The sequence below is a fragment of the Lactuca sativa genome, chromosome 4, assembly GCF_002870075.4.
Source record: "Lactuca sativa cultivar Salinas chromosome 4, Lsat_Salinas_v11, whole genome shotgun sequence".
Taxonomy (NCBI): Eukaryota; Viridiplantae; Streptophyta; class Magnoliopsida; order Asterales; family Asteraceae; genus Lactuca; species Lactuca sativa.
Genome location: NC_056626.2, coordinates 113,694,825 through 113,707,701, shown reverse-complemented (window position 1 = coordinate 113,707,701; position 12,877 = coordinate 113,694,825). Strand labels below are relative to the sequence as shown.

General features: G+C 40.2%; 1 protein-coding gene across 1 annotated transcript; it reads right to left on the bottom strand.

The window, feature by feature from the left end:
• Positions 1-1,894: 1,894 nt before the first annotated feature.
• LOC111903492 (uncharacterized) lies at positions 1,895-3,091 on the bottom strand. Its single transcript, XM_052770967.1, has 2 exons — positions 2,713-3,091; positions 1,895-2,553 (listed from the first exon to the last, which is right to left on the bottom strand). Exons 1-2 carry the CDS (start codon positions 3,089-3,091, stop codon positions 1,895-1,897), a joined length of 1,038 nt encoding a protein of 345 aa, XP_052626927.1.
• Between the last annotated feature and the right edge of the window lie 9,786 nt (positions 3,092-12,877).

Genomic DNA, 12,877 nt, shown 5'->3' with positions numbered 1-12,877 from the left:
ACAAAAACCAGCTATGAAAGCATGCATATTGAGGGAAGTAAGAAACCATTGAAGACTGAAGAGAATTAAAACTCTAGATCGATTAGATATTTCACAGATAAGTATATGAAAATCAAACAAGACAAACACAGTAAGAGTATGAACACAGAATAGAATCAAATATGTGCTTATGATTCAACAAAGTCACGCCTCAGCAGAGCTCGACAAAGAACTTCCACTATAGAGGTGAGCTAGGATTTACAAAACTTAGTGAGAAAAATAATCAAAAGCATTAACCTCTAAGACTGCATGCATGCAGCTTATATACTAAACCCTAGAACAAAAACTTGCACGGTTGGACAGGCTTAAAACCGGCAATCAAAACTGGGCTAAGGATCGAGCCCATGACGCAACATAATAATCACAACAATCTCCCCCTTTGCGTCAAATGAGGCGAGAGATTATTTCTTCAGTGTTGGCTTCACGGTCTTTATTACTTTGAACAGACGAGGAATTATTGCAAGAAGTGTTTGCCGAAACTAGATATACCACCTCATCATATCAGTGAACAACTTCTTGTCAGCTGCACTGTTCTGATCACACCTCTGAATGATCTCCAAGATATGCTCCAGGCAAGAAGTTGAGAAGAGGTGTTTGTCAACGAGAGCGAACAGGCATTTCTGACCTTCGCCTTTGATGAACATAATAGTGTGGTACTTCGAATCAATCTTCCCCTTGACCATAGTGTTGACATTTCCTTCTTTGCCCATAGTCTTGATCGTGGTTTGCTTGTGAATGGCAGAAGCAATCTCTTGGTCCATTTTCGCTACCTCGTGAATGTAGCACACAAGCATTCTCTTAACATGGTCAATTATTGGCTGGTACTCTCGTGGATTTGACAGAAGAATGTTGTTGAGGAGTATCCAGTCGTGGGGATTAAGGTTCGGTAGATCAGCAAGGGTGAAGTTGTGAACTGAGCCTTCGGTGCCTCGAGTCACTTTGAATTTAACATTAATAAACTTCCCCGCTGAGTAGGGATTCAAAACCTTGACAGTAGTAATCTTCTTCGAACTCCAAGTCAAGTACTGGGGTTGAGGAAATTCCAAGTAGAACTCCAGCAGATCCCTATCTACCTTTGGGTCTGGAGAAGGAATGGCAGTAGTTGAACTAAAGCAATGAAAGATGAATGCCTTTCGCGTGATCGGCATGTCAATCTGTGCATCCTTGGAGTTCTTGAGCCCAAATGACATTACATGCTCAAGCCAAAGTATGTTGGGCTCATCAATAGCACACCTCTGAAGCGAATCGATAGTCCAGACAGGAAACATGGACTTCTTCTTTTCTAGGAGCTCTGCCTCCTTTCGCTTTAGCTTGAGCTCAGCCTGTTGTTTCTTGTATTTTTCTTCCAGCTCTTTCTCAGAGGGCTTTGCCTTCTGAAAAGGCTTTTCAGGATTCTCAGCATAGACATCATCTTCATTGTCTGTGTCATCCACCCAAATCTTCTTCTTTTTTTTCTCCTTGTTACTGACCGAAGCTTCACTACCCTTCGGTTCAGTGGATGGTTTCGATCCAGAAGGAGGTTGAGTTGTTGCCTTCTCTCCCCCTTGTTTTGGCTGGACACCAGTCACCGGAACACCCTCAATACGACTAAGGATGTCCGATGCTGGCCTGATCTTGTCGGCTAAGTGTTGCCTGATTGTAATGGCGATGATTGGATCATGGGCTTCAACGAGATGAAGGAGGATGGAGTGAACATCAGCATCAAAACTCTGAATGACCTCCCTTTCTGACTTCAAGTCATTGAGCTCAACAGTAGCAGTACGCAACTTGTAATTTTGCATTTTCAGCTGTGAGGTTCGTCTGTCAAGCTCATCCATGATGCGATTCTCTACAGCTAATTTTGCCTCAAGTTGAGTCAGGCGATCATAACATTAGCATGTAGAGACTCGTTTGCAGTCTCGATCGCTTGGCGTACAGCTTCAAGGTTGGACCTTTCAGATTGAAGGGACCATTGAAGGTGATCCACCGAAGCATTGACGGTTTGAGCATTCTTCTTAGCAGCCGCCTGCAAAGAATCTAAAAACATGTGAGCTTCAGAAACTAGTTTATTGACTTTTGCGGTTGCATCCTGGCACTCCTTGGTAGAAGCCTCAACAACAAGAGAGGCTTGTTGACATTGTGAAGTGGAGGCTTCAATCGCTTTAGCTGCAACAGAGAGGGAGGCATTGTGTTCTTGAACAACAAATGAGAACAGGGCCTTTAAAGCAGCTTCAGAGTAAGATGCAGAGGAAGAGGATGAGAGCAGTTGATCAAGTTTTTCATTTACTGCCTTGAGATGACGCTTTGTAACAGGCTCATTATCATCATCATTACTTTGTACACGGTAAGGACTAAAATACGTGGAATCAAATTCCAAGTCCTCACCGCCTAGAACATGGGTGGTTTCTGTGGATGGAGTAAGAGATAAAGGTTTGGTAGTGGCTGTAGGTTCGGTTGTGACAGGGGGTTCGGTTGTTACAGGTGGAGTGGGAGCGGTAGAATGAGCTCCTATGGTAGTAGTGGTGGTAGTAGTGTCTGTGAATATGGGAGTTGGGATGGGAATAGTAGTGGATGGTTGAGTGGTTGGAATGGGAAATATTGGAGGGATGGATAATGGAATGGTTACAGTTGGAGGTGAAGGAGGGTGGGAGCAAAAGGGAATTTAGGGGGTAGCGGAGCAAGGCGGAGTATCACCTCGACCCGAAGCCTCATCATCTGAGCTTTCGCTCTTAGATTCTAAAGGAGGAGCAGACTGATGTTTGGGAGGAACATACTCTGAGTCTGAATCACTGGAAGATTGGAGTATGAGCTTCCTAGCAGGCTTCTTTTGTTTCTTCGGTTGAGCATGTGATGTAGCAGCCTTGTCATACTTTCGCTTCTTAGGGGTTTGCCCCTTGGTTGATTTGGAAACTGGTGCCTCCTTCTGATTCTCAGTTTTCTTACCCCTTTTCGCTGGCTTGTCAACCTCTTCAATGGAGCGAACCATGGCTGGCGTAAGCTCCCTTGGACCTGAAGATGGAATCTTCCTGTACTGTTGTAGAACATTACTCGCTGCAGAGATACGAGCGAGCATGGTTTCGGGAATAGATCCAATAAAGTAATACTTGGTGGGATCTGTGACTATGATTTTGGTTGTGTGAAAGGTAGCAATGGAGGAGAGAAGAGAATCTGTCATGATTAGAACATGAAGGCGGTCCATTGCCTAGTTGGTGATAATTGACCAAAATCACCCACAAGAAATCTCAGAATGCCTGGATGAAGAGACCAAGCTTTTTACGAGTTACTGCCAGATAATCGTTCCAAAATCCAAATCGATCCCATGGTACAGTTCGTATAGCACAGTCATAAAAGACTTGCTCGCACCATCTGATCCGACGTGTCGCTCAGAGAGTCCCTTGAACAACAACATGAAAAGAACATTCCATTGAGGCGGAAGGCAGGACTTATTGAACTTGGTTATTGTAGTGAGGGTTTCAGTATACCCCATCTGATAAAACATGGAAAACAATTGACCAGTGGTTATGGATTCAGGGTTTACCAGAGATTGTTCTTGAGAGAGACCAATTAGGGCACAGAAGCGGTGCTTGGAGATGGAGGTCTTCTCATTGTGGATTTCAAAGTGAATCCTTTCATGAACCTTGTCGTAGTAAGCAGTGGAATAGACAAGGGAAAGACAGGACATTGGTACGACTTCGACTTTGGTCAGCGCTTCGACGAGAGGTGAGTATTTGAGACACTTAACGACATATAGCATGTAGAGTTCATAGATAAACGGAGTGAGATCGATGATCAGGTTCTGTTGAGGTTTGATTGTGAGAAGTGGTTGACGAACATAAGTATCATGAATGGACGAAAAGTCTGTCATTGTAGAAGCTTGGAGAAGATGATGAACAGTAATAGAAATCGCCTTTGTTCTTTGAGAGAGTTTCGTAAGTGATAATAGGTTAAAAAGTACCGTTCCAATTCCTTTTATACGTACAAGGAGGAGAGAGAAAAATCCGGCTGACATCTTGGATTATTTCAAAAAGAGCGCATGACTTGACGGATGAACAGTTGGCATACCTATGATAACGCAGGAAAGAAAAAGGACGTTTCCTTTTTGCACGCCATTCCATAAAATTCACTTTTTCAAATCGCCAAACCGATTGGATAACCGCTGAGTCAGCTTTCACTTTATCCCAATCGTCGTCCCAAAGTCCATTGGAGTTACCATTGCCTGTTATGCTTTATGGAATAGTCGTAAAAGAACCAGAGTTTGGAAAATTAAAATTTTCGTGCATAGAGTGTAAAAGATAAAGAAATAAAGCAAACTTTGTGGGATAATTTGTGATGTCTTAAATAGACATAAAAACAATGGATTATGGGCACAATCACTTCCTTCAAAGTCAAGAGAGACATTAAAGTGCTTGTTTGGTTTCCCATTAAATAACGATCAATAACTTGTTAAGAAGTATTGAAAGGCATCTTTTCGAAAGTTATAAAGGGTGGTTGTTGCTTCAATTCAGAATTTCGATACTTGACCTAAGACCAAAACTGAATGAAGTACTTGTGAGATCATTATGATCTGTTGAACAAGTAGGTAGGATAAATTTTATAATGACAAAAGGAAGTAAAGAAATCTAAAAAAAATTAAACTGGATCTTGAGGGTAAGAAAAGCCTTGGTGTACGACAAATTCATAAAGATCACACAAAAGTAAAAAGAGATTTCATTAGGTAACAAGTAAGATCTTGAATATGAGAATTCACTGTCAATTCATAAGTGGTGTTGTACTTAGTACATAGTGGCATGAAACTAAGATCATGAACGCAGATTTGGTATAACCATAAACCTTAGTGGTTAATACTGAGAGTCTCAGGGGTTATATTGGTGAAACGAATTATAATGGAGAAAATGACGGAGATGGTTAAAGAAGCGAATGTACCTCTGCTTTAAAGAAAAAAGAATGACTAAGCAGAAAACTCAAAACTCAATGTGAGTAGAGTAAGGTAGCTCATGATTAGAATGAATATCACAGCCTGGATTAGGAAAACATGATTGGTATATATCATGTTATTAAGTCAAAATACAACAGCATGCTTCTAGGGACTCCTAACTAATAAAAACATTTACTTGCCTTAGCTTCACCAACGAGAGTCACACTTATACAAAAAAAAACATTACATAAAAAGAAGAAAAAAAAGTAAAAAAAATATTTTTGTATTTTGTGAGAACAGACCAATTGAACGAAAGAGAAATTTTTTTGGAGTTTATAAGTAGAAAAGAAGTATTTAAAAAGTGTACAAAAGAATACAGTCAAAATGCCTTGATAAGAAAAAGAAGCGAACGAGTTCAGAAGGACCGAACCCGAAATAGACCGAACGTTCGGTTCATGGTCGAGCTTCACCCAAAATACACCGAACCCGAAATAGACCGAACGTTCGGTTCATTTCGGTTCGCTCTATTTCGCTTCTTATCTTTATTGAAGCGAAGGCGATTTTGGTAAGGATTGGGCTTCCATCATTCCTAGGCCTTGTAGTATCTTATTGAAGCTCACTTCAGGTAAATCCTTAGTGAATATGTCTGCCAGTTGATTAGTTGTCCTGACGAAGTGAATTTCTACGTTACCATCTTCAACGTGATCCTTGATAAAGTGGTACCTCAGTGCTATATGTTTAGTCTTTGAGTGTTGCACTGGGTTGTGACAAATCCTAATTGCACTTTCAGAATCGCAATATAGTGGGATTTTCTTCATGTTTAGCCCGTAATCCCTAAGCTGACTTTGTATCCATATGACTTGAGATGTGCATGAAGCTGCAACAATGTATTCAGCTTCTGTAGTGGAGAGAGAGACACACGTTTGTTTCTTCGATTGCCAGCTAACCAATTTGCCATATAGAAATTGGCATCCTCTAGTGGTGCTTTTACGATCTAATCCACAGCCACCTAAGTTAGCATCTGAGAATGCTTGAACAAAGAATCCTGAGTTGGATGGATACCACAGACCGAGAGAGGAGGTTCGCTTCAAATAGCGAAAGATGTTTTTCACGGCTAGTAGATGAGGTTCACGTGGGTTAGCTTGAAATCTTGCACAGTAATAGACTGAGAACATTATGTCAGGTCTACTAGTTGTGAGATACATCAGAGATCCAATCATTTGACGATAGAGTGTCATATCAGCTGTTGGTTTCTCCAATGAGGGTGTAAGCTTTGTCCCAAAGGCCATAGGCACTTTCACTTTGGAGTCTCCCATCATCCCAAACTTGGCCAATAGTGTCTTGGTGTATGCCTCCTGATTAATAAAAATGCTCTCGGGTCCCTGTCTGATGTTTAATCCAAGGAAAAAGTTAATTGGACCCATTAAGCTCATCTCAAATTTAGTTTCCATCAACTTCCTAAATTCAACTGTTAAGTTAGGATTCGTGGAGCCAAATATGATGTCATCAACATAAATTTGGACTATCATAAGGTGGTTACCTTCTCTCTTGCGAAAGAAGGTTGGGTCAACCGAACCTTGTTTAAATTTAGACATTTCTAAGAAATGAGTGAGAGTTTCATACCATGCACTGGGAGCCTGTTTTAGGCCATATACAAATTTTTCAAGGACATAACAATGATCTGGATACTTCTCGTTCATGAAGCCTGGCGGTTGCTCAACATACACAGTTTCTTTAAGTTCTCCGTTGAGAAAGGGACATTTGACGTCCATCTGATAGACTTCAAAGTTCTTGTGTGCAGCATAGGCAAGAAAGATACAAACAGACTCTAATCTTGCAACAGGAGCGAAGGTCTCTTCATAATCGATGCCTTCTTCCTGACAGTAGCCTTTGACAACCAACCGAGCTTTGTTGCGAATGACATTTCCCTCATCCATCTTGTTTCTAAATACCCATTTGAGACTAACAACTGAGGCATCCTTTGGAGTTGGAATAAGTCGCCATACTTTGTTTCTTTCAAACTCATTTATTCATCTTGCATCGCTTGAACCCAGTCTGAATGATCAAGTGCAGAATTAATGGTCTTCGGTTCAACTTTGGAAACAAAGGAGTTGAACATGCAAAACTTTACTTGTGAAAAGAGTGCAGCTTTTTTCGCTTTGATTTGAGATCGAGTTAACACCTTTTCAGAGGATTCCCTAATAATTTGACTTTGAGGGTGATCTTTGGTCCATTTTATAAGTGGTGCGTAATTTGGATCACAATTGGGATCCAATTCAGCATTAACCTCTTCTTCCAATTCTGACAGTATGTCATCATCATTGAAAAGGATGTTCTCCCCCTCGAAGGATGATGCATGTTCAGTATCTGGATTGGAATCGCCTCCTTCGATTGGATTCTCAGAAGAACTAGAAGAATGTGACGGTAAGCGCTCCCCCTGGAATGATGAACCTTGATCATGATGAAGAGATGGACCCTCCCCCTGGACATTAGGACGGTCTACGGTTTCTTTCGGTTGATCATCAGCCATCTTTTGAGCAGCATCATCGATGATTTGTTTTATATCATCAACTTTGTTGTCTATTGCCTTTGATTCATAATCAATCGCGTTTTGAGGCTCATCAAACAGAAGCAAATATTGCTCGAAAAGATTTGAAATAGAGGTAGTAACTTGACCATTCTTTGGAAAGATTTCTTGCGTTGCATCTTCTGTTACTTTTATCTTCTTAACGTAACTATCGTCAAAAGTGACATAGTATGTTTCTTCAATCTTCTTTGAGCACTTATTGAGAACTCTATATGCCTTGGAGTTCAGGGAGTAGCCTAAGAATATTCCTTCATCAGCCTTAGCATCAAACTTATTTCGATTCTCTCTGGAGTTGAAGATTAAGCATCTTGAACCGAACACATGAAAGAATTTCACATTCGGTTTACGATTATTTAAAATCTCGTAAGGAGTAATGGAGAATCGTTTGTTCAAATACGATCTGTTCTGAGTATAACAAGTAGCAGCAATTGCATCAGCCCAGAAATACAAAGGTAAGGATGCGAAGCATAGCATTGTTCGAGCTGCTTCACACAGAGATCGATTTCATCTTTCAACGATACCATTTTGCTGTGGAGTGTATGGGGCTGATAAATTATGAGTCGTTCCCTTTTTAGCATGAAAGTCTTAAAAAATTTTGTTCTTGAATTCCAAACCATTGTCGCTTCTCACGTACGAACGACTTTCCTTAATTGAGTCTCAATTTGTTTTATAAAGAGCCTAAGCTTTGGAGTGGCTTCAGACTTTTGCTTCAAGAAGAACACCCATGTAAATCGAGAGAAATCGTCCACAATAACTAGAATGTACTTGTTTCCACCAATGCTTTCAATGGACGAGGGTCCACACATGTCAATATGTAACAGCTCTAATGGTTCTATCACTTTCGTATTGATAATAGAAGGATGGCGTTGCCTGCTTTGCTTTCCCATTTCACAGATAGTACAGAGGTGTTCTTTGTCAAATATTAGAATTGGAAGACCTCGAACATGATCACCTAAAACCAGCTTGTTGATATCGTTGAAATTCAGATGGGAAAGTCTTCAATGTCATAACCAACTTTCGTCTGAGTGAGCCTTCGTAAGTAAGCAGACTACTGGTTTACCTCGAATTGGGTTGAGGTTCAAAGGATACATTTCACCTTTTCGCTTTGACTTTAGCAGAACGTTGTTGGATTTCTTCTTGACAATCTCAGAACCTTCATCATCAAATGATACCTTCAATCCAGTGCCAACTACCAGTAGTGAAACGCTGATAAGGTTGTGTTGGAGCCCTTCAATATACGCCACTTTTCTTATAGAGAAATCACCATTAGTGATCATTCCATAGCCTTTGATAGTACCAAATGAGTTGTTGTCATACTTCACAATACCACCATCCTTGAGAGACCGAAACTCCCTCAGTTCTTCCTTCCTCCCTGTCATATGACGTGAGCAGCCACTATCAACGTACCATTCTTCGTCAAACTGCTCGACAGGTATAACCTGCAAAATATTAAGCAGATTTAGGAACCCAAAGTTTCTTAGGTTCCTGTGAGCCTTTTACAGGACAGGGAATAGTAAGATAAATATCAACCAACTAAGTGCGTTTAATTAAAGTTGTTTCATCTTTTCTTTTTATGGTGAAAACTTTAATTTTGGTTGTTTTAGCAGGACTGGGATTTGTAGTGTTGACGTCAGCATTCTTTTGGATGTCTTGTGGAAGTCTGCTATCTTCTGTAAAAAGTTTTCTTTTTCCCTTTAAATCAATTGAAGGACGAGAATTGGAATGTGAAGTGTTGGATTCAGAAGTGGCATTGGATCGCCTGTGTTTCTGATTGAACTTGTAGGGATGGGGACCGAAACTGCTCTTTCGGTTGCTATTGGGTGGAGAGCCGACACTGCTTTTTCGGTTGATATTGCTTCGAGGACCGAAACTCTACTTTCGGTTCCTTTCAGTCGAGGGACCGAAACTCTTCTTTCGGTTGCTTTCGGTCGAGGGACCGAAACTCTCCTTTCGGTTGAGAGCCCGAAACTATCCTTTCGATTTCTTTCAGTTGATGGACCGAAACTACCGTTTCGGTTGATGTTGTTCTGAGGACCGAAACTACCCTTTCGGTATCCTAATTCTTCTTGAGATTTGTGCTTCCTCTCGATCCTTATAAAGTGAGGATTTTGTGATCTCCAAAACTGTTTTCTCTCTGAGAGATTCTTCTTGTATCTCAGATTTCTTTGGTGTTTTCGATCAGCCACCTGTTTTGGATTTCTGTGGATGTTTTCCTTTCTCTTTGAAGCATGAGCACAACATTCACTTTTTGTTGAGGATGTTTCACTAGTGGTTTGCACAGGTTCTCCCAATGAAGTTTTGGTTCCACTTGTGCTTGACACATCATATCTTGCAGGCTCATTTAGTGGTTCAGGTATATATCTACGTTTCACTGTCCATGAGGTCTTCTAAGATAGGCCCTTCATTTCATCAGCGTTGTCTATTGGTGCTGACCAGAAGAACTCGTCACATCCGCCAGCATTATCTTCTTCCACTATAGCTGTCAATTCGGCAGTTTGTTGTGGAGTGACACCAGGTACCGTGTAGACTTGATTTGGAGTGGTTTATACTTTTTGGTACACAACAGCTTTTGCTTTGAGAACTTTGGTCTTGTCAGTTGATGAGCGAGCGAACTCAACAGAGTTTTCAGAAATCAGGTTTTTGCGTGACTTAGGTTCGCTGTTGACAAATTCTGAACAGTCCACCACATCCTCTACATAGATTTCACTCAAATCATCATCCTCACTAAGTTCCGGTGCATTTTCAACATCAATTTTATTTTCTGAACTTAATTTGGTATTCAAAGAGTCAAATTTCTATACAGTTTCGGTTCTTAATTTCAATCTATCATTCTCGTCTAACAAATTTTTAAACATGTCCTTGTGGTCTTTGGACTTAATATAGGATTCAATTTTGTCCAGACCTATTTTATACACAGGAGAGACCTCGTCAGAGGATACAACGATTTCACAGTTGTAGGCTTCAACATCGATTTCATCCTCCTTTAACTCAAAGAAGGGTAAAATCATGCGATGTATCTTCTTTCCTATTTCACAATCAAGATGCAATTGAGAGATGTTAAAATAAAGTCTTTTAGCAATCAAACAAAACACATTTCATTGTTTAAGAGGTTTAAGATTGTCTCTTTGCAAATAAATCGAATCATCCTTAGACCTAATCAACTCTTTCTCCTTCTGCTCTATCCACATCCTCCTTTCCTCACTCTTTGACGATATCCTGCTGATTTGATCAGTTAGGTTAGAATTTGTGACACGGGTTTGGGTGAGACTGCTACTTATACTTGAAAATTTAGATTTTAAGTTATTTAATTCCTTTTCATAGTTAGTAACAAGTATATTTAGGGAAGCAAGAATATTTTGTACCTTCTTGATCAACTCATCACATTCGTTGATCTGTGCGCTGATAGGTTTAGCAGATAAACACTTGTCCTCTCGCTCCTTATCATCTTCTATTCCCCCGTCAGTTGTATATCCTCTCATTTGAGACACACCTTCGGTCACCACAAAGCACCTTCCTGTTACTAGTTCTTCTTTCACCAGCATAGCCTTCCCATGAGTGGGCTTCCTGACTTCTTCATCCTCTGAATCTGTGGACCATACTTCCACACTACCAAATTCATCATGGTTGTCTGTATCTTGCACAATTAAAGCATTCATAGTAGTGTTGTTAGCAACAAACTTTCCTTTCTTGATTTCGTCCAGTCTTCTCAGGAGGCTTGCTTCCTCATCGTCATCGTTTCTCTTTTCCTCTTTCTTTTTCAGCATACAATCTTTTGCAAAATGGTTTTTGCCTCCACAGTAATGGCAATCAAATCCTGAGTCTCCACCAAATTTCGCTTCTTTCTTTGACTCTTCAAACTTTGACCCCATCTTCGGTTCCTCCTTGATCTTTTCGGCGCTGTAACTACCCTGCCAGTTTCGATTATTGTTGGCTGGGAATTTCTTCTTAATGAATTTTCTGGGATTGGATACCATCATGGCATATTCTTCACCGGTTAGATCATAATTAGCAAGATCCAATTCTTCTTCTTCTTCAACCGAGCTTTTTCCTTTAGAGACAAAAGCTAAAGAACCCAAACTAGAAACCACATTTGTTTCCTTAGATAGTGCACTTTCATGTGATTTCAAAATACCCACTAGTTTCGCCAAAGAGTATGACTTGAACTGTTCATGAGCTTTAACTGTAGATACAACAGCCATCCATTCGGATCTAAGACCGTTCATGAAAGTAACCTTTTTTTCAATAACTTTCCTTTCAATCCCATGCTTTATCATCTTGCTTAAAAGATGATTAAAGTGATCAAAGGCTTGAACTAGTTTCTCTTCAGGCTTCTGCTTAAAGTCTCAAAATTCAGAGAGCAAGAGAGTTTGAATTGAATGTTCCAAGTCTCCGTCAGTGGAATACAATTCTTTTTATCTGTCCCAAATCTCTTTAGCAGTGGCACAAGAACTCACCAAACGAAACGTATCTGACTGCAAAGCAAACCTAATCATCCTCAGGGCCTTGATGTTGCATTGAAACTTTTCCTTCTCGTCTTGAGGAATATCTTTGACATCGTTAACAAGCTGATTATAATCCTTTCGAGTTTTGACAATCTTAGAGGTGCTTGAGTGAGCGAATGGGCCAATAGTGATCGCTTCCCAGATCAAGTATCCATTATCCTCCGATCCAATCACATAGTCTTCAAAGTGGTGCGTCCAGACTTCATAGTCTTGAGTATACAAGATTGGAATCCTTGTAGTTGAACCAATGCTGTTAGAGATATTAATTGGATTGGTTTGTGAATCATCCATGGACATTGTAATGACTTTTGATCGATTACCTGTAAAATATCAGACTTGTAATATATCATTAGGGTTAGATCAACGATTAATGAGATACGTCAATATGGAATGGCGGCTCAATTAATATCAATCAATGCGGAATTAAAAACCCTAATAACTTCTTCGACACAAGAGATGTGTATGAATTACACAGTCTCCTGCTCTGATACCAATTGAAGAGAATTAAAACTCTAGATCGATTAGATCTTTCACAGTTAAGTATATGAAAATCAAACAAGACAAACACAATAAGAGTATGAACACAGAATAGAATCAAATATGTGCTTATGATTCAACAAAGTCACGCCTCAGCAGAGCTCGACAAAGAACTTCCACTGTGGAGGCGAGCTAGGATTTACAAAACTCAGTGAGAAAAATAATCAACAGCGTTAACCTCTAAGACTGCTTGTATGCAGCTTATATACTAAACCCTAGAACAAAAACTTGCACGGTTGGACAGGCCAAAAACCGGCAATCAAAACCGGGCTAAGGACCGAGCCCATGACGCAACATAATAATCCCAAGAAAGACCTT